This window comes from Lissotriton helveticus, chromosome 4_1, assembly GCF_964261635.1.
Source record: "Lissotriton helveticus chromosome 4_1, aLisHel1.1, whole genome shotgun sequence".
Classification (NCBI taxonomy): domain Eukaryota; kingdom Metazoa; phylum Chordata; class Amphibia; order Caudata; family Salamandridae; genus Lissotriton; species Lissotriton helveticus.
Window position 1 is genome coordinate 1,457,464,162 of NC_136063.1, and position 23,582 is coordinate 1,457,487,743.

Below are 23,582 nucleotides of genomic sequence, written 5' to 3' on the forward strand. Positions count from 1 at the left end.
CCAGAAGGCACTAAAGCACCAACCCAATAGACTTCAATGTCAGGGATAGACGAGAGACAGGTTTAAGTAGAGAGGGAATAGCAAGCTGGTAATAGTTCAAGCCCAAAGGGCACCAAACAGTGGCGGCTGGTGACATTTGAAAGTGGTGCGGCGTAAAAGTTTGGATTGAGTGCCACTTGGCAAGCGAGTGAGCTCGACAGACTATCATAAAATTGGTATATTAGTGAATTAAAATTATTCAACGGTTAGTGTAGTTTATAAATTCAAATTGTTCAATGCGAAAAGCAACGTCTGCCATTATCCTACATGGACACGGGGTTGTCACTCTCTGCACTGCATCTGGTTGGCACTTAAAGCTGAAAATCTTCCTACAATAATGATTATGTAATAACAAGAGAACACATGGGTATTGCAAAATTAAAATGTACATTATGGTTCGGGCAAAATGTTAACATGTTGTATTACATATACTGAATAGTAGAAGCGTTCCTTCTCTTTATAACAAACTTTAGTTATGATGACACCAATAACGAGATTCATTTCATGTAATGGATTTCCTTTCTCAGTGTTTACACAGTGCAGACTACGGCCCGAATCCGTATGTCCTTCAATCAGTTACCAGGCCCGGTATTTATGTGCTGACAAAGGGTTTGTATTTATTGCTTGAATTTGGACATAAGTGTCTGCTTTCTGTAGTTTTATTCAGACTTAATTCATTTGTTAAGACTGAAACAAAGACCTTTAAACTACTTTGGTGGAGGAATTAGCCAGGCACCTTTCCTTTGATGCCACATCACACAGACAATCTATATACATTGCCACAAAATCAACAACATTGCTGATTTTTTTAATACGTGCACAGGCAGCGCTCCATGAGCTGCTTAGTATTGCCTTCATTGCTTGCCTTGCCTGCTGTACTTATGGCTTTTCATTCAGGGGCAGGCCTTGTGATGTATTCCTATAGGTTCTGTATCGATCCCCCTATTCCTGACCCTATTCTGGTTAACAAGTTAACTAGCAGCCATCCCATGATGCAGAAACCGTTATCTGATTACGCCAGACCACGGCACAGGAGCGCGTTATCTGATTAGGTCATAACGCTTGCCATCTAATTAGGCAAAGCAATATTCCTCCAGCCCCTGATAAGGCATACGGAGTCCTCAAAACAAATCAAACCTATGACAACCTGGGAAAAACCCTGCGGCCATTGTTTTGATTTCCCCGAGAACTTCAGTAAAAGAATGTGCTTACGACCAGCTCGTATGACATCCTTATTGACGTATCTATGTCCATCCTTACGTCAATCTCGGCACCTTACAGGTATAAATATTACCGACATTGCCTTAAGCAAACACACGCGGTGGTGACGAGATCGGAGCAGCGAGACTTGCCGAAGCCCAGCAGAGAGCGAAGCCCACTAGCTGCCCCGCCTTCCTGATGCGCTGAGAACGAGACGCTGCCTTTCTCCTGCCGAGAAATCCAGCTCCGGCGCTTCCGAGCAGCCCTTGCAGGCAGCCTGGAATATCGAGACCAAAGATGAGAGATACCATCCCTCAATCATCCTAGATTCAAGGTACGGAACTGAATAACCCCTTGCAGAGAATTCTTGAGTCAGTCACTTGGCAAAACAAACTTAACTTAAACTGCTACTTTCTATCCCCGCCCACGTATTAGGCTTAGGTCAGGTACACTGGGGTAGGCGTAGTTAGAAGCACCAGTTGAGTACGATTAGTCAAATGTTTATATGTATGTATCTATTCTGTCCATTTTAAATAACATATGGCTTAGAAACCATATCAATGTTTTTACAGTATTATTTTATAATCCTGCTTTTATTGTATGCACTTTACTTAACCATAAGTATTGCAATAATATCGATTCATTTCTCTTGTACGAGAAAAGAGACTGATCAATAAATTACATCTTTTATTGAACACGCCCGTCTCTTCCTTTTCTCTACAATCTGGTGAAACTAAGAATGCACGTACTGACTGAGTAAAATAAGTTGTCTTTTGTTTTCACACGACTCTAGAGATACACTCTTGATTAGGGGAGAGCAAAGTTGTCATGTTCTATGGTTGTCAGAAACTAAATCCCTTCTTGTCTATCCAGGGAGGTTCAACTCCTCCTTGTCTATTCGAGAAAGTTTCTAGTGAACTCTGAGCTAGCTGGCAAACCCAAAACTTTAAGTCTAATATCGACAGTAGAAGACCTAGTTAACGTCTGGTCTAGGTCTATACTATTGGAGGTATTATTCCAATGCGCAGAGCCTATTGGGATAATAGGAACTACACTACAGCCTGAGCTGTGAGTCGCATAATTCAACAACACTACACGCATGTAGAAAACCACATGCTAGTTACTAAATACTATTTTTATTTTTATTTTTTTAATTTCAAAAACCTTTATTGTCCAATAAAGTAAGTAACACAGCTGGTAGCCTACAACCATCAACTGGCCGGCAGCTCCACATTCGCAACACATAAGTAGCAAGAGACAGTCATAGATATTCTGCAGACTAACACAGCACGCCACCTACAACTCCTCAGGGCCGGCCGCGCTTCCAGTCCTTATTTCCTACTTTCCTGTAGCAATAGAGGTGTCGGATATTGGCGGATCTTGACTAGGTGACACCTATTGCAAAGCTAATGTATTTCCTGCCAGTTGGCGACTGCAAGAACACATGGACACAACCATCAGGGTAGTAGTGAGCTTCGTAAAACCAACCCTTCTTGTATTATTTCCCTAGATAACTATATACAAAAACACAACAAAGCCAGTGCATGGTAGGTAATCCAGCCAATGATATGTAGTATATACACTCACTTTGCCCAAGACTCCAAAATCAGGTATTCCACGATAGCCATGTAACGACTTAAGATCTGCAGGTGTGATGCCACACAGTAACCCAATACAAACATCAATAATGTCTCAGATGCCCTGCCTGCTCCCAGTAAATGAAATCCCAGCCTTTCTGAGCTTTGCGTGCAGCCCGATTCATTCAGTTCCACAATCAGAGTCTACCCTGGCAAGCATGTATGCAGTGTATGGCCCCCAAATGTCATTAGGCCTAGATTTAGACGGCAAAGCCTCGTAGTAGCAGGTGAGTTGGTCCCGACAGTGTGCCAAGTCCAACAGCCAATCTTTCAGAGCAGGTGCCCTCCTATCCCAACAGCACATAGCAACCCTGCGCTTAGCCATTTGAAGTGACAGAGACACAAGCCTACGCACTCCCTTCGGTATGGTAGAAACCAAGCCCAGCAGACACATTCGGGGGGCACATTCAATCGTGACTTCAGTCATAGCAGTCAGTGTCGCAACCACATCGGTCCAGAACTCGCAAACTTTAGGACATTCCCAAGCCAAATGCCCAAAGTCAGCAGCCTCTGCCCCACAGAGTGTACAATTGTCAGATTCCCGCAGCCCATATTTACGTAATTGTGCCGGAGTGTAATATAATTGATGTAAATATTTATAATGTATACGTTTAAAGTTTCCGTTTGCTGCAAAGTTACCCGTGATGGAGCAGCACTCCTCCCATTCTTCATCCGTTAGTGGTTGCTGAAGCTTATCGTCCCATTTGCATTTCGAGCGGTTCTCCACCGTACCCTCGTCCTGTTGCGCCGCTCTATATAACCGGGACACCAGCTTCGTCCTGTCTTTTGACATGTATAGGAGCTGCAATGCCTCCAGTGTCGGTGGCTCCGAGGGGAAAGACGGGAATAGGCTTCGTAGTGCGGCTCTAAGTCTGACGTACATGAACGTGGCCATGCCTGCATTACCGCCCTTTGCCAGGAAAGCCTGCAATGTGATAAATGTGCCGCCTGGGAAGATGTCCCCCATGACCTGCAGTGCCGCGGCCTGCAGGAGGCGGAGTGCTCCGGCCTCACCCAACATCCAGATATTTTCATGATGCAAGAGAGGCATTGCCGGCGCATAGGGGAAGCTTAACTGCACGCCTCCCAAGCGCAATCCAGGCCGCAGTCGTGCTCCGAACCGTATCCACCTCATTCTTCTCATACACCGAGTGGGAGCTCACTATCATGGCTTGTAATGGCAACGGTTTGACCGCCCCAGCCTCTATCGCCACATGCGGCGTGTAAGGTGGGGCCGACAGCCAATATGTGGCAAAATGTGCCTGAGCACACAAGTAGTAGAGGTGCATATCCGGGACTGAAAATCCGCCAAACTCATATGGTTTTGTCAGAGTGTCCCAGCCCAGGCGGGGTTTCTTACCTCCCCATGCCAATGTGAGCAAAAGATGGCTCTTGAGCTCCAGCGGGACGTTCACAAATAAATACAAGAATTTTGGGAGTACCACCATCTTTATCAGTGCTACCCGATCAGCAAAGGACAGTGGCAAATGCTTCCATCTGCACACTTGGTCCTCGAGCCTAGAGACCGCCGTCCCATAATTAGCCCTGAGCATTTCGTCCGGGTCCCGGTGTATCCAGACGCCTAGATAGCGGACAGGTTCCGTGGCCCATTCCAGGGGAAAATTCAGAGAGAACCGCACAGTGCTCTCAGTAAGAGGCATAATAATCGACTTCGCCCAGTTAATGGACAGTCCCGCGAACCACTCAAAGCGAATGTATTCCCGGATGACCCCTTCGAGGTGGCTCTCCGGTTCCCTCACATTTAAAACCATGTCGTCTGCATACATGGACACAGCCAGCGGCCTCTGCTCAAAGCGCAGAGCCGAGTGCATATGTCGCTGGCGCAGCATGCAGGCCAACAGCTCGATGATCAAAGCGAACAATAAAGGCGAGAGCGGGCAGCCCTGCCTGGTCCCGCACTGTATGGGGAAAACGTCCGAAACATGCCCATTGATCCGAACCCGGGCCACTGGGTCTGCATACAGCAGCTTCACCCAGTTGACAAAAAACAGAGGAACTCCCATACGGTGCAACACTGCAAATAGAAAGTTCCATGCTATAGAGTCAAACGATTTTGCAGCGTCTAAAAAAACAGCCACAGCCGGCAATTCTGGCTTGATCAAATGGAGGACAGCAAACATAGCTCGTAAATTGTGCGCGGTAGAACGTGACGGAATAAACCCCGATTGGTCCGGTAAGACCATAACGGGGAGGAGCAGACGTAACCGTGTTGCCAACACCTTAGCTAAGATTTTCACGTCTGTATTTATTAAAGAGAGCGGCCGGTAAGATTTGCACTGGTCATGCAGCTTACCGGGCTTAGGTAGCGCAACAATGAGGGCCTCTCTGAGCGTGTCCGGCAGTCGTCCCTGCTCAAACGATTCCTCGTACATTTCGGCCAGGTGCGGAAGAAGCACATCTGCATATTCCTTATAAAATTCGGCGGGGAGACCGTCCGTGCCCACTGCCTTAACATTCGGCAATGCAGCGATGGCGTCCCTCAGTTCGTCAGCCGTTATATGATGCATTAAAAAGTCTTGTTGAGCTTTAGAAAGCCAAACCAATGCTACTTCCTCTAGATATTTTCCCACCTCGTCCTCACTAGCCGTTTCCCTATGTTCGTACATGCCCTTGTAATACTGCACAAACTGATTCAAAATCCCTGCGGCGTCTGTCACGGAGCGGTCATTCACGGTAATCCCCTGCACATTACAGTATTTCGCCCACGGCTCAGCAATGCGCTCTGCCAGTGCGCGACCGGGTCGTCCACCTTCCCCATAGTATCTTGCTCTACGCCTTTTGGACAAGTGGCGAGCTTCTTGTTCTGCTAGCTCGTTATACTCGTCTACTTTTGACCTAATGTCCGCCAGCAATGCATCAGTGGGGGAAGTGTCATAACGGTGTTCCAGGCTCTTCAGGTCATGCTCTAGCCGTGCAAGAGAGTCACGCAGTGATCTGAGAACCCCTGCCTGCTTCCCTATACACACACCCCTAATAGTCACCTTAAAGGCCTCCCAAATAGTGCTCATGCCTTGTACTGATCCAACATTTTCCGAAAAGAAATGTTCTATCACTTCCCGAACTTCCTCCTTAAACACTAGATCCAGCAGGGCTGTGGGTTGCAATTTCCAAGTGTACGGAGCAGAAGAGTAAGCCGGAAGGTCCATCGCTAGTGCAACCGGTGCGTGATCTGACAATGTACGCGGTAAGTGTTCAACACTAGAAACCCACGCATTCACATCCCGAGTCACTAACCAAAAATCCAATCGGGACCACGTGTCTCGCGCATACGTATAACATGTACCCACTGTGTCCTGAGGGTGACGCAGTCTCCACGCATCCACCAATCACAGATCTGTCATACCATCATGCACCGCTTTCGCAGCTTTCTTCTCTTGCAGCGGGTGAGAAGTCTTTCCTGTCCACACCAGCTTCCAGAACCACATTGTAATCACCCCCACATACAATAGCAGACGGTGGCAATTCATACACTCTGTTCCACAGCACCCTATAGAAATCCGGGTCGTCTATGTTAGGCCCATAGACATTGACCATTGTAAGTAATGTTCCGCACAGTTTACCATGCAATAAAAGGTACCTCCCTTCTCTGTCGACCTCCTCTCGTACACTCTCAAACTGCACACCCCTTTTGATCAGAACCATAACGCCTCAGGCATATGTTGAGTAGGTCGAGGCCAACCGGAACCCCGCCCACTGTTTAGCTACAGATACCGCTTTATGCGCCGTTAAGTGTGTTTCTTGGAGGAAAACGATATGTGCGTTATGACGATTTAAATATCCTAATACCTGTCTAATCTTTTTGGGACTATTGAGACCTCTCACATTCCACGTGATCCAATTGAGTCTACTGCTATTGAGCATCTACCAAAATCATCATATACCTGGAATAAGCTGAGTCAAAGGTCAAATCGTAGTGTGTCTGAAAGAGAAGTGAAGCATTCATGTCTAGGCTGTGCTCGTAATACTGACCCCGCCATTCAAGAGTGAGTCGATGTAGTGTAGAAAGAACCATGCCCTGGCTGTACACGCACAACAAATCCTCCCAACAGGGGAAGATCCAGAAACATTCCCTCTCCCTACCCCCCTCCCCCATCAACCCCCCTCCCACTTCAGCCACCCAATCTAGCCAAAGCCATCCCAACCCAATTCCCAACTCGTCCCCCCCCCCTGTTCATACAACAATTGGGTACACCCATGTGGAAGGCGCCAGGGTGCATATCCCTCCCGTAACAGACATAACGGGAGGTGATCAAGCATTTATGAATGAACATCCATATAACAACAGAGCATGGTAGCATCATCTAAACTCCAGAGGGGACACGAATAATCTCAAGGCCAGACGTTGTCATTCCCTCCGTCCTATGCTCGCATCATCTGAAACACACTCTGAACCAGACATGCCATCCCAACCCCTAGAAGCAGGCCAACCAATAGATTAGCTCCTGAGCGTTCATGTCTTCCACCCAAATCCCATGTGGCCTGGGAGTTCAAACCTCAACCCATATTAAGATAGAAATGTTCATATAATGAGAAGTCGCAGCCCCCAGGCTATGTAACCAACGACTGCAAGCTTCAGAATGCCTTTATCGGCAGTTCAGAGCTCCTCCTCGGCCATCTCCTCCTCAGGTGTCGTGGAAGAGTCACGCTTTTTGCGTTTCAGCTTTTTAGCATAGTCCATCGCCGCTTTTGGAGTGTTAAATATTTTTTTGTCAGTGGGGGCTCCAATTCGGAGTCTAGCGGGGTAGAACATGGCATAGGGCACTTCCTCTTTTCGTAAGAATTGTTTAACCGTTCTGAATTCTTTTCTGGCCGCCTGAACCGCTGCAGTAAAGTCTGGGAAAAACTCTAGCTTGTTCCCTTGGTGTTCTATTGCGCCTTTCTCCCTCGCCATTCTCAAAATGGCGTCCCAGTCTCTATAGTTTAGAACTCGGGCAATTACAGGACGTGGAGGGGCGCCCGGTGGACTCTGCACGGAAAAGAAATCGGAGCAGATAGCACTGCAAGGGTGCTCCGGAGCACAAAAGTATATTCTTGGGATTTATCAAGATCCGAATGGATAGCACTATCCCACAAAAGATGGGGTTTGAATTTTGAAATTGGACGATATCCAAACGGACAAGATTTTATCAGGGCCACAACTACTATGATGATGAAGGATATTAGGAGCATAAATCGTCAATAAAGATCGATTACTGTGTTGCCAAACATTCGGGCTATTACCCGTCCTCCATTGAGAAGTGCTGTCCTAGAGAATATCTACAACTATATTTCTTTGGAAAAAGTAACAAACAAGCCTTGAGAAAGCCCTGTGGGCGAAACGCGCGTCGGCTGCTGCTTATCGTTTGTGAATTGTGGAAATTAAACACAGATCCCAATCCATGAAGATTTGTTTGGACTAATTGAATTGTTGCTCTAAGACAGTATGGATTTATAACATACAGTATGCTGAGACGTCATTGGAGTATTCGGAGAAATACTTACATATTCAATTGACTTTTTGGAATTCATGATATTTGTGTGCTCAGGTGTTTTGTATATATATGTATGCCCTGGGTTCGGCTGAACCCTAGGACTGATTGACACTTTGGTGGGTAGGTGTCATATACCTTTAGAGCACCCCGGCCATAGTTGCCTTTTGTTACTAATAGATGCTTTTTTCTTTACGATTGGCTTAACACTTTTGATGTGCGGTTCGTCTTGGGCAAACCCATTGTTTGTATTTATTTGGGCGCCCGGTGGTGGTCTGACCGCCAGTGACCAATGCGCATGCTCAATAATAAACATGGCCGACAGCTGCTCAGTCCCAAATATGTCAGCAATGAGGCGCTCCATATATACCTCCATTCTCCCCACATTTGTCGATTCAGGCAGGCCCGTAACGCGGATGTTGTTGCATCGCGAGCGCGCCTCCAAATCTTCATTCTTTGCTTTAATAACAGCCAGAATCTTATCCATATCTGAGGCCTTATCTGTGACTGCTGTCAGTCCGTCCTCATTGGCCGAAACCCTCTGCTCAACCTCCCACAAGCGAGATTTATGTTTTTCCAGCTGCGTCGACATATGATCTAGCCGGTGATTGACCGCAGACATGGCACCTTCAATAGATTGCAGCGATTTTTGCATGGCCGCCAGCATTGCCTCCAGTTTAGGCGTCCCACCAGACGCCATTTCAGAGTCTGAGTCAGAGGTGGCCTTTTGCGGCATCTTGGCCGGCCTGCGGGATTCGAAGTTTATCTTGGATTGACCCCTGTCCGGCCTGCCCATGGCTGTGGACGTTCTGCAGCCCCAACCACAACTCCGCAGATGTCCAGGGGGATCTGTGGCGCCTGCGAAATATCCAGAGTCCAATCACCCCAAGCAGCTCCCCCACGCTCTATCCAGACACAGAGTTTAAGTGGACACACAATGCTCAAGGAGTTATGCACAGTAAAGTTTGTCCGCAAAGACGTCCCAAAGCTCCCGCCAATCAGCAATATGCAATTGCCCGCCTGCACCAGCTCGATGATTACCCGAGGACGGGGATTATCGGCCCACTCGCTGAATGCCGGCAAATCTTGCAGGTACAGTCCGGGTGCAGTCAGGACCCACAGCCTCGATCGAGCCCACTCTGAGCAGCCGTATGCGCAGCAGCCGGACCTGCTACCCGTCCCGCCCAGCCCCGACCACAGCTCGCAGGGGGGGGGCCGCGCACAAGGCCCGGTACCGCCTCCACAGTCCCAGACCGCGCCCGACCCCTACCCCACTCACCGCAGCCGGCTCCGGAGACGTCCGGGCGTCGGCAGCCTCCACCTTGCTCGTTCCTCCGACCACCGGCAGAGTCCCGGTCCGTTTGGCAGCCGCCCTCTCGAGGCCCGTCTCCCGCGTTGCTCTTCGGACCATTGTAAGCCGCTCCCTCAGGCCTCGCCTTCACCCATGGGCTCGGGTTGGGGAACAGGAGAAGCTCGCCGGGCTCCGTGCCGTGGGGTCTTCCTCTCGCCTCTCGCCGCCGTCAGTGCAGCCGCTGGTGGGGGAAACTCGATGGCAGGCTCCGCTCGGATGTTCTGCCGGGTCACCAGGCCCGTCCCAGCTCACGGTGTATCAAGAGCTCCTCGGGCAGCGGGAGCCTCAGAACCGCCCACAAAGCGATCTCCGGGGTCGGGATGCCTTCACGCCTCAGCGTTGCAATTTACAAAGTAGGATGTGCAGGATTATTAACGGATTTTCGGCTTGATCTGACGGAGCCTCATTAAAGTGCGGCCATCTTGTCTCGCACCCTCTAGCGCCCCCATTTCTTTTTTTTTTTTTAATCTTATTTTTTATTTGAGAATTAATTGACACAGTGTAAAAGCATTGACTTGATTATACAGAGAATAATAAATACATTTCATCCATCAGTATACAAAGATAGAAAGAAGCATTAAAATCCGATTAAAATGGAACCTTAAAACGGAGAAACCATCTGTATAGACCTCGAGATTATATATTTAAGGCAATGAGTATAAAAGAGGACCATTATATACATTATAATACAATTTAATTTAGCTCCACATTAATTCCTCCTACATCCTAGTGGTCCTCCAAGCAGCCACGGCGCCCAAACCTTTAGGCCCATATCTCGTATTCTTTTACCCTTGTGCTCATACAGGGCAGTCTCAAAATTGTGCATACCTAGGAGTCTAGTCAGCCACATCTGGAATGTTGGTACCCCGTATCTTTCCAAGCAACTGATTTGAGAATATGGAGCACTGCCACTGAAATAAATACTAGAGCCTCCGTCTCAGCATTAAGATCGAGCTTGCTTTCGCATCCTAAAATCATCAGTGTTGGGGATAGATTTAACTTAACATCTAGCAGCCCCTCCCAGAATGCCTACTAAATACTATTTCACTGCAGTTAAGCACACCGATCTGAATCCCGATCCTTAATCATCTCACACTGCTGTCTTTCGTCCGGAATAAAACAGAAAGAACACATTGCGCACTGCAAGGCAGTCTAGTGGTAGTGTGCAAGGTTAAACAGAAAGATAGATATCCTTTGTGAGGCGGTAGTGTGCACAACATTGCTGATTTTTTAAACATGTGCCATGCTGCAGTAGCGCTACATGCACTGCTCTTATGATTGCATTGCTTGCCTTCCCTGTGACTATGGCTTTTCACACAGGCCTAACCGCTGGGTCAGATAATTCAACAACACCGCACATAGGCAGCACATCACAAACGAGTTGCTATGAGACACCAATCAGAATCCCGATACATAATAATTTTAAACTGCTGCCTTTCGGCCAGGACCAACACACGGAAAGAACACTCGGGGCACTGCAGTCCAGTAGTAATAGTATAACTATGCGAAGAAAACACAAATTTCGTGACCTGTGATATTTGATTGTGTACAATGATGGACTTTATAAAGGCGAGGTCTCGGAGGCCCGCTCCGAGTTTAAGTTGACCTGTGATTTATCGTGACAGGCCTGAGAAGAGGGTCACATAATGCAAGACTTAGACACATCACATAGTGACATACTAGTTGTGAAAAGCTATTTCACTGCATTTATTTTTACAGATCCATCCGACTCCCGATCCTTACTTACTTTTTGGGACAAACACAGACAAAACACTCGGTGATACCCCAAGTGCGATAGAGGAAAATAGAAACATCCTTAATCTTGGCATTTGAAATACCACAATTGTTTTTTTACTATGATGCTGCTTAACTTGGCGAGTAGCTGAGGCCCGCTCTGAGCTTGAGTTTACCGTCTGATTACTTTGTGAGATGGCAGTGTGCAGCAAGGCCCACTCGGCTTTACCGCCAGTTTGAAAATCGTCATGGACTGTGTGACGCAGTAAGTAATTATAATTTATAAAACAGCAGGGGAGATCTTTCGATGCCCTATTAATGTCATGTCACACAATAAACACACTGCATCCCCACAAACAGGAATGCACTTCCCTCAAAAAAGCCCTTATGCCACGCACAGTTTGTTTAATCAAAATGACCCATATGATTTAGTTGCAGACAGCAAAGCCTTAAGATAATATAAATGACAGAATGTCAGACAGAGATCAGAGTCCAAGAATTCTAAATAGCACCTGCACTAGCTTTTAGAAAATCTGGTTTCTTCATCTCTACAATAGTAACATAATACTTATAATAAATGCAAAACAACATTTTCATCTTTATTTTAAAAATTCACAAACAGCCACAGAAAAGTATATCTTATAAATTACTTCCTACATTTTTTACACCATGATGGAAGTCTCACGCCATCTCGGAGAGCTGTCTTCTTGCCAGGAAGACACTTGCCTGGACCCACTACGACTACTCCACCACTCCTTCTACTGCAATGCCATTAGTGACGCTGCACGCACAGAGAGAGGGAGGGAAAAGCAGGGGACAGAATGGCCACTCACTGAATGGCTTCATATTTGAGCCATGCAGTGATTGGCCATGTGCTCCATGGACCTAAACTCCCCACCCCGCGCTGCCTCATGTGCGGGAGGACCGGGCCTAACTGCGAGTCCTGGCCAATCCAGACACTTCCCTCTTGCTGAGAGCAGACCAGGATTGGATCGAGCAGGTGAACCCAGCGCTCATTCCGAGTGCAGGGGTCTGCGGCTGGGATCCACCCCCACTCACTATGTACAAGTAATGAGAGGCCAGTCTGATGAGCATTTCGGGTTGGCCACGGAAAGGCAGTCGGCCAACCGGGCTTGCGTACTTCGAAGTGTACGTGCGTTGACAAAGTGAGCCTGTATTCCTGATTGCATGTCAATTATCTTCAAGCCACACCCACTCATCACGATGCAAGCAACCCGGCCGGCGGCTGATCATGAAAAATGAATGTCCAGCGTCAGCAGCCGAAACGAAAACATTTGACTGCAATTATTTACATTAAATTCAGGGCTTGGGGGGCCAAATATAGGGGGGCAACGCCCCAACGCCCTAATGAGGGAGCTGCCACTGGCACCAAATAAAAGAGAGAAATATGCCATTCTGTTATCAAGGCCAAAAAAACGACTGAAGGGGGAGTAAGATTTATAACTCCATAAAGCAGCCAGGACAAAGCATTAAGGGCCTTACTCATAAGGCATTGGCAGATAGTGAGATCAGATCCCATAATCGGTGAGCTGATGTCAAGAAATCCCCAAATTACTTACAAACGCACACAATCTATGATTGATGCACTAGTAAAGAGTAGCCCATAGATGGTTAAACAAAGGAGTTGGTTGCAACCTAGAACGATTTAAAAAAATGCTCCTGATGCAAAGCCTGAACCATAGGCAAGAATACCGTTGAGTATACATCCCCTTTAAAAGACAACCCGAAAAAGATTAGGAGTTCATACAACTGTAGAACAGACTATGCCATTGATGTATCAATATTAAGCATGGGCGGATTTTGCGGATCCACGATTCGCGGATTCAGCGGATTCACGGATCGTGGATCCGCAAAATCCGCGGATTCAGCGGATTTGCGGATTTGGGGGCGGGGCTTCCTCGAGCGTGTGGGCGGGGCCAAACCGACGGGGCTTCCACGCGAGCGCACATGCCTCTTGTGTGTCTAAAAGGTCAGAGACCGATCAGAGCAGCAGATTAAGAGACAGAAGCCCCTGGTCACAGGAACAGCACGGGGGTTGCGCTCGTAAAAGTCAAAGATGCCCAGCCTCCCAACGCTCACGTTTTTTTTTGGGCTGCTGAATGAGTCACTGCATTTGCGCTTCAACTAGTTCCAGCGACCAAGTGTGTGTCACTATGCAATCGCGCCGAAGTGCGCAGGGGTCCCTTGAGTGAAATGTCCATCATAGTGGGTAAATGGCGGGAAGACGGTGCACACCTCGAGTGTGTGGGCGGGGCCAAACGGACGGGGCGTCCATGCGAGCATGCCTCTTGTGTGTATAAAAGGTCAGAGACCGATCAGAGCAGCAGATTAATTTTTGGGCTGATGAATGAGTCACTGAATTTAAGCTTCAACTAGGGCACATGCTTTATTGATATTTGCAAGTGTTTCCTGTTGAGGTTTATTTTTTTGTGCCAGGACCGTCGTGCCCGAATGAACCCTGCCCTTCATATTTATTCAAGAAGACACCACTGTTGAAGTAATTTACGATGGCGCCGGCAAGCTGCCAGCGCCATCCTGCAAAAGTTACTTAATTAGCTTCAACAGGAAGCTCCAACTGCTAAAATAAAGCAGGCGCTCGAGCCCCTGCTGTATCTTATCTGTTAGAGCTTCCTGTTGAAGCTAATTAAGTAACTATTGCAGGATGGGCGCTGGCAGCTTGCCGGCGCCATCGTTAATTAGGCGCGCTTGAACTTTTGACCACAAAATCCGCTCCGATCGCGGATTGCGGATTTTTGGCAAATCCGCGAGAGTTCGCGGATCGCGGATTTGCCGAAAATCCGCAAAATCCGCGATCGGAGCGGATTTTGCGCTCATGCTTAATCAATATGGACATGCAACCTATGTTATATTGGAAGAGGATGTGAAGCAGCTGTCAGAGCTGCCAACTCAGAAGCTGGGGATCCGGGTTCCAGTCTTGGTGCAAAATCCTGGGATTCTGGGCAAATCACTTAACCTCCCTGTGTCCATGGACATCGCCTGGATATCCTCACTGGTGATAAGCTGCACTATATAAATCTACAAACAAAAAAACAATTACAACACTTGCCCATAAGAGGGTGATACAGCACATGCATGCCATAAGTAACATTGATCAGGCATACCCAGGTTCTGTGAGCTATACTATAACCACGATCCCAAACAAATGAGTTCTTTCGTAATTGAGGCAGCACCATTCAACAGAAGGGCTGGTGATCGAATAAAGGCACTGAGGGAGCTTGAGATGCGCTACATTGTAAGTTTAGACTGCAGACTCCCCAATGGGCTCAATATAAATGAGGAGCTGTATGCCTGCCTCTGAGTATGGACAAATGACAGGTTGGCCCATATGGGCTTGACCTTATATCACTATTTTCTTTATTACATGCCACTTCATGATGTACGTTATGTTGATGAACTATTTGAGTTTGCAAGTACTTTAGTGGTGATGGAATTTGCGTGCAAAGAGGAACGACTAGGAGTGGTTTTGTACTTTTAAAGTCACAATGATATTCACATTGCCCGTTTTTAGCTATATGTTTTGACATTTAGAATTCACTATAATTTGTAACGCGCAGTTGATGAAAAATATTTCCATATATATGGCATAATATAGATGGAAGGGCATTCCAGACATAGAATTATTTGCCCACATGTGCTTTGGAGGGGTATGCCGATAAGAGGTATTTTAACGGAAGTGTCTGCTCACAAAGGCTTGAGCATTTATACTGTATGAGAAAAGGTATTAGCACCCCAAAACATCCGCCCAACATGCATATATGAACTTTAAATGTCTATATCCACATTGACTCAATCAGTGGTGTAATAGAGCTATATGCAATGTGAGAAATGAATTTATCTGCCCGTAGAAAGCCTGATTGACTGAGCAAATATATCATAGTGTACTGTACAAATTTAATATTGACATTTATGCATGACGCTAATTTTATAGATGTGTTTCACAGAAGTGTCAGCCCACAAAGGATTAACTATTTCCACTGTATGTTTTAAGGACTTAGCACCGTAAAAAGTACGTCCAAACCACACATATGCACTTTAAATGTCTATGTCAACATAGAGTCAATCACTGGTGGAATATTGCTATGTGCAACCAGAATAATGAAATTATCTGCCCGTAGAGAGTCTGATTGATCTAACAAATGCATCTTATTGTACTGTATGAATTCTCGGGCTGAAACACTGACATTTGTACAGGTCGCATACAATGTATACGAATGACTGATATAAGAATTACATTTTTTTCAATCAATTTCAATTCACACTTTTAGTTTGTGATTATATTGGTAAATCAGTGCAATGGGCAAGCCACGTGAAGTTTGATTACGCCAAATACTATGGTCAATGTATTTCTCCTCTTTGCATCATTATGCAAGTCTTGTCTTTATATCTGTGATGATGTATTAATTGAAAGATAGCATATGGAAATGACGTGCATGTGATCTAACCAAAGTCTGCACTGAACGACTGAAATGCGTAATGGTGGTTATGATGGATACTCGAAAAAATAATTGAATTGAATCGAATCTGGCGTCTGCATCAATCCTTGTTGGACAGTATGCAAGGATTGCCTGGTTGGATTTGGAAGTATCTCTGCATATATATATCATGAAGAGGTAATTTATTAAACAACAAAGGCAATGGGTAATCTCTGACAAATATATACAAATTCACTGAAAAAAATAGTTAAAGTTTGTAATGGTTTAGCAAAGAGTAATCTACAAGAGCACTGAAATTTGCCACTTATAGTATACAACACCATCACGCACAACACTGAACATGCGCATATCACTTTGCCGATGATATATGAAACAAGCCTGTCGATCAAGAGCAAAAAATTGGCAATTGGTGCGAGTTATGGTGTGTGCTGCTTGTTGCATAACAAAACTGTAAATTTTGAGGGCTTTTTAAGGTTTGTGTTTGCTGCACTATATCTAACCTATAACTGTGTTTTTCCAATGTGGCAGAAAAAAATATACAAAGCACATTTCTAACAAATTAAATTTGTAAAAAAATTCAAATGTTATTAAAGGAGTGGTGAATCACTGAACTGCTACATTAAACAAAGTTATACACAAAAGTGTTCACCCATTCACCTCTAACTGCCACCTTTTTAAAATGTTTATCTCAAAAACAACAAGACGAATGTACACCAAACCAACTAAAGCATATTTCCTGATTAGAATTATACGTGCATGCAACGTTTTCCATAAATCCATTCATAGTTCCTGAGAAGTATTACAAATATAGCCCAGCAGGTATTAAAGGGTTAACAATTTTGATTATCTTAGGCTTTTTGGATTCGCAAATCCTTCATAAATGAAGAAATACAAAAAAAAGGAAACTGATCCTATGAGGAAGTCTTCTATCTAGTCGATGCATTAGGATACGGGTATCTAGAGTTAGCACCGTGCATCCAATCGAGTTTTATTTACTGCTGTAAGAGACATAAATTTCCTTTGACGTGGCCATTTCATGATGTCCTGTGTTCTGAATAAAAAATGTAAAGACCATATAAAGAGGTCAGAGAGGCACATCCCGCTGATTTCCAGGCCACAGTGGGGAGACCATCAAAGGATCTCCAATGTAAATAATATATTAATAAAAATAAAAGGAGTTGCTTAATCTATGGATCCTCAACATCTAAAATTGTGGACAGGGACCCTGGCACAAACACAGGTACCTCAGACTCTGGCTGACATTTTAGTTGTTGAGATCCACGTACCGAAAAAATCCAGGGCTAGTTCCATGCCCTACTACAGCAGACACCCAGGGTAAGCTTCTGTATTGGTATCGCCGATAGACAGATATGGATTTGGAATCGCAAACCTCCTAACGGGAAGCTTGCTCTTGGTTTGCAGTACATGGGCATAAATCTTTCCTTGGCTGGAAGTTCTAATTCAGGATCCGTGAACCAAAACAATAATAATAGTACTAATTATAATAATAATAATAAATAAGGCCAAGCTCAATGGACCAACCCTTCTGCTCAGCAGGGGTTGGCCAACTGGAGCAGGTTTGGTGCAGGGCCTGAATGAAGGCCAGTTCTTTTGACATATTCAATGGGTGTTATCTACCCGTGCTGGGTAGGCCAGACTCAGTTGCCAACCCCTGGTGCACATGGCCAAAGGCTGTGCACAGCAGGGATTGGCCACTGCTGTGAGTTGGGTGCCGAAGGCCAAAGGTCAGATATAGAGAGGTCTGGGTGTCTGCGGCAGGTTGGGTGCAAGGTCTGGCCGCAGACCAGGCCCTGCAGTCAATCCCACTATGCAGCTTCAAAGGTAGTAGGGGTAGGAGGCCCATATTTTGTTAGATGCAGCCAACAGTATGGAATTGGAAATTAAGTAAATCATTAAAAAAACAATGAAATTCACTGTAAAAAACATGTACATTTGCCAATTATACTTGCCAATGCACGGTGTGCAGACAATCGACAGAAAGAATATCGTTGTCAAGAATATTGATTTGTAGGTAAGAAATATTGTTTAAAATATCGATTTTTTAATTAGTGTTATGTTTTTTAGTATATATTTTAAATGTATGTGAAGCTTTTTTTGGATAAGTATTGTTTATGTTTTTTATATATGTGGTACATTTTTAGGAGTTATTAATTTTATGTTTTCGAGTTCCATAGCGGGTTGTGGGTTTTAGGGGAATATGGTGGGAAGTAATTTAATTATAATAAATTAATGATTTTTTACAATTTATTAATGTTTATTTAATTGAGATTTTATAGTGTTAATTGTGGGATTTAATTGATTTTTAATTAATTAATAATTTGTTGCTAATTAATATTACATAATTAATTGGTAATTAATTATGGTAATTGTGTAATTAATTTTAGGTGAGGGTTGTGGGGTTTTAGGGGTAAAGGGTGGGAAGTAATTTATTTTTATTTAATCAGTTGTTACTTAATAATAATTAACTGAAAATTAAATATGGAAACTGTGTAAATAATTTTAGGTGGGGGAGTGGGGTTTATAGGGTTAAAGGGTGGGAAGTAATTTACTTTTAATTAATTAATAATTCGTTATTAATATTTAATAAATTGAAAATTAAATATGGAAATTGTGTAAGTAATTTTAGGTGTGGGTTGTGGGTTGTGGGGTTTATGGGGGTAAGGGGTGGGAAGCTAAGTAATTTGTATGTGTTTTAATTTGGTTCTTAATAAATAATATTTATTTAATTGAAAATTATGTTGATTATGGAAGTACATTTTATTTTTAACTTAGATGTGGGTTGTGAATTGTGTGGTGTTATAGGGTATGATGTAAATAAAATAAATGTATGTAATAAAGTTTTTGTTTACAAATAATTTCTAACTAAAAATATTTGTTTAAAAAATATTTTTATATTTAATATAATATTTGTCGGTATTTGTGATATGTATTTAATATCATATGTTTTCTTTTTTAAAGTTCATAACATAAAATATATTTGTATTTTAATTTTTAACATTTATATATCTTTTTATTTATTTTGTATTTCAAATATTTTTTGTTGTTAATATTTTGTTTGTTCTTAATTTTGAATTGATTGGAGTGGGAATAGTAATTTTTATCCCGCCGCAATTCAACACTTTCCCTACTGTTACACTCACTGGAGTGGGAATAGTAGTTTTTACCCCTCCGCTATCCAACATTTTCCCTACTGTTGCACTCAAGGGAGTGGGAATAGTAATTTTTACCCCTTCGCTATTCAACACTTTCCCTACTGTTGCACTCATTGGAGTGGGAATAGTAATTTTATCTCTCCGCTATCCAACACTTTCCCTACTGTTCCACTGACTGGAGTGGGAATAGTAATTTATACCCCTCCGCTATTCAACACTTTCCCTATTGTTGCATGCATTGGAGTGCGAATAGTATTTTTTACCCCTCGCTATTCAACACTTTCCCTATTGTTACACTCACTGGAGTGGGAATAGTAATGTTCACCCCTACGCTATCCAACACTTTCCCTTCTGTTGCATTGACTAGAGTGGGAAATGTAAGTTAAAATATTTTAATGCTTTAATTAATAATAGAATGTTTTTTAACATACATTTTATGTTATTGGTATATATATATATATATATATATATATATATATATATATATATATACATATATATATATATATATATATTTGTTAATTGTTTATATATGTTTAAAAGTATAAAATAAATGTAAATTAAGTTTATTAATTGTTTTACAGTAAATATATATATAACTATTATATATGTGTGTTTAAATGTTTTAAGTTAAGTTTATTTGTTATATTTGTTAGAAATGTATATTACATCCATATTTTTTTAATTAATTTTATTATTTAATATATTTAATATATATTTAATATATATTATTTTATATACATATATAAAAAACGATATTTTGTACATCTATATTTATGTCATCGATATTTTTGGTGCCATTTTTGTGCTTACCTTTAGAAACATAGGATGTCGATATTTTTGACCTTGATATTTATTATTCCATATTGTTGTAAGGGGATGTTGTGGGTTTCGATGTCAGTGAACCCCAATGTACACAGTGCACACCATAACTCGCTCCACCTACCATGTGCCAAACACCGATTTGCCAATGATATAGAAAACAAGAAAATAACTATCAAGGGAATAACATGGCGGGGAGCCTGAGGTGTCTCGCTGATCACCATTCCTGCCAAAGTTTACCTTTACTCAATAGCCATATACTTGTACTGCAGAATACCCTAAAAAGGACTGAATGGAGAACTACCCAGGAACTCAAATAATACTGAACAATGAATGAAAAAATATTAAAGTTAGCAAAAAACAAATAAATGAGAAAACAATTATTGCTTCCAGAATGCTCAAGTGTGTGCATTGTGCACAAACCACAGTGAAACTATGTATAGATCCATACACCTTCTCGCTTAACAAGAAAAATAATCTCAATTCTGGACTCATATTTCTGTTTCTAAATCGGAAGTAAAATGGTTCTGCAAGTTCGATAAAAACAGAAGGAACTCTAGGGAGGTCTGTTATTACAAAAGTTGGCACACAATAAAACATGTAGACAAAAGATAAAAATCACAACGCTTGCTTACCTGTGAAATCACAGTGTGGACACTTGAAATGATCTTCAGCGTGACAAGCAAAGTGGAGATTTCGAATCTGTTCTGATTTATAAAAAGTAGAACACTTCGAGCACTGGAAAACATCCAGTTTTTCCTGATGCCTTTTCTTGTGCAATTTCCATGTGCTTCTCATCTTAAATCCTTTTTGGCAGACAAGGCACTTGTATGTCTCATTGGCTGTCACATGGGTTTCTAAGTGTTTCTCCATCAGACTCCAATCTGACATACAGCAGCTGCAATGAAGACATTTAAATCCTTGGGCCCTGTCATGGCATTTCATATGGGTTTTGTAAGACTCTTTGGACTTGAGTTCACAATCACAAAGTTTGCAAACATGCTTTCTTCTGTCAGTTCGGAGCCGGGGCCGAAAATTGTTCTTCTGAGCAACACTCATATAGTTCTGCTCAGCCTTGTCCTTTTGCTGATTGCTATTTGTCTCCCATCTTGCTTCAGGCACAGGGACTTTGGTCTCAGCTCCTAGTGCCTGGGATTTAATGATGGACGTGCGACAGAGACCAAGAGACATGAGGTGCTCAGACTGGGCCTCCTCGTCATCTGTGCTCTTTCTGGATTCAGAGGCATTTGCTGAGCATGGGATTGGGTTCGAGGCTACCGAGCTTGGCTCGTCAAGCTGAAAATTTGAGGTTTCTTCTTCAAACAGTGTATTGACGTCACAAGTGTGGGCCACCTGTGTGCTATCACTATGGTCTCCAAGGCTTATATCACAGGACTCAGGACTCATGTTGTTAAGAATTCTGTACATGGGCAAAAGGAAGGGCATCTTTTCCAGGTTCACTTCATTTTCTTTATTTTCTTGACCAATTTCATCCCCAATACTGTAGTTGTCATTTTCTTCTTGGTCTGCGCCTATTCCAGGGCTTGCGGAAATTAGATGGATACGGTCAAGCTCATGATCATTAGACACATGGATCTTGATTTTATTCTTGATACTAGTGGTAAACTGGCAAAGCTTGCACATGTACATTTTGACCAAAAATACATCCACAAGGTTGGCGATTTGCTCTTCAAAATCTTCACTGGAAGAGGAGCAGAGCCTCGTAGTAGTGATTTCCTCAGTTATATGCAGGGTGATCGATGGAATATATTTATATTTGAGCTCATTCATCTTCCCTTCAGGGGAATGTAGAGTCTAAGGTAAAAGAAAGATGAAAAGAAACTAAAAACGGACTCTTATAAGACACTGTACTTCAACATTTTACGGTCCACATTAGACAATTAAAAAACGAACAGTTAAAAATCTTGTGCACCAAACCATGCTACAAAAACATATGAACAACAGTCCCAAACATGTTCCTTTGCACCTACTTTGACTGCTGGTGAAAGACATACTTCTGTTGGCATCCTACATTTTCGTGTTGACTGAGACTTACCTCGCTGTAGCAACCCTATTTACTATTGCTCCCAGTAGAAAGTACAACATCACTCTGGTTTATAGAGCAGGAGACGTGAGAGCCTAGATAGAGATGGATTTCAACCAACCTTACGTGGTGCATGATATACGAGGACGGAACCAGGATGGCCATATCCAGACGCTGCCTACATTCATGTGGCAACATTTTTTTTTCCGTTTATTAATATGGATACTACTGCAATCGTGAGGCCGACATAGTGACCTATTGTTCATTAACTGAGTTAAAGTGATTCGAGAGTAGAAACAACACGGTAAGTGAATTAAATAATGGATACTTGTAATGAAGTTGAACAGTTCTTGAGTCCCCTTTGGGAAACAACCCTTTTATGAGCAACAAAGTCACAACAGCTACAGGCTTCAAGTCATGCACTCAGTATAGGAAGGTTAAAAGGATCTGATGCTTTGTTGTACTAGTTTCCAATAGATACTTCTTATATTGCAGCATAGGGTGGGAGTAGGATTTATCCTTAAGCTACTCATTCAATTGGATCTTGTGAAGTGCAATATGACTGACATTTCGCCCTGTCATTGACAACCTTATAAAAATAATGTCTATATATGGGAATTCATTAAAGTGCCACTCATGGAACGTTAATGGTCCTTCAAATAAAACCAAGAGTGATGCATTTCTTAAATCAAAGCAATATGGCCTATCACCTCTTTGGCAATGACTGTAAATTCCTGCAGTGATATGGCTTTTTGAAGGCGTGTCACTAAGGCTTCCTAGAGGATCCATAGGAGCAGGAATCCTAAGCAATTGACAATTCCCCCTGAAAATAGATCCCATATGGGTAGGCAAGTAGGGACTATATGTGGTGATTAATGGATCCATTTACAATATGCTCATTACACTAGTCAATGTGCACTGCCCCCTCAGAAATACTATAGTAAAAGTCCCATCAGGGTTCACAATCATTGGGGCGTTTTCAATGGCCTTATGAATGGTGGTTACAGCAAAATCTGGAAACATTACCACCCAAGGCAGAGGGTTATACTTTTATTTCAGGAGCACTCTCACATTGATTACTTGTTCACCCCCATTGCCTATGTACACATCATCATGGAGATACAAATCTCTCCCACCAAGATCGAAATGAAGTTTAGATACAATGTATGAATCCAAAATCTCACTCACTGTAGAGTTTGAGACCTTGGTGGCTAACCAAACAAGAATATTCTCAACTCAATTCAAACACAGTAGAATCCCCTGCAACCCTCTGTAAAGATAGTAAAACTGTCATCTGAGGGAAAGCCATATTAACAGTAACTCATTTAAAAAGAAAAAGAAACAAAGGTCTCCCGACCTAGAAAATGCAATGTTAAAGGCAGAAGAAAAAAGCAAAGCTGACAAGTCAGTTGGCAATTTACACCATGTGAGAATTTGGGTGTTTATAGGATATGGTTGTGGAGCCTTATAGAGGAATACACTTGCAAAACTCATCTTGGGTCCAAACAAGCTTGTTTCTATTACCTTTGCTCAACCCTGTGTAGCTGTGACTTCTAGCAGAAAGGCTTGATAAAGGAACTTAGTGTAAAGCATTTAACAGCACCATTATATGAGTATG

At 43.2% G+C, this 23,582-nt stretch overlaps 1 protein-coding gene across 1 annotated transcript in view; it reads right to left on the reverse strand.

The window, feature by feature from the left end:
- The window catches only part of LOC144827554 (uncharacterized), a 324,901-nt gene that overhangs the window by 195,868 nt on the left and 105,451 nt on the right, over positions 1-23,582 (reverse strand). The window contains exon 2 of the mRNA XM_078685816.1: positions 20,556-21,735. Coding sequence (XP_078541942.1) covers positions 20,556-21,711 — 1,156 coding nt within the window. The 5' untranslated portion in view covers positions 21,712-21,735. The remainder of the gene's footprint in view (positions 1-20,555; positions 21,736-23,582) is intronic.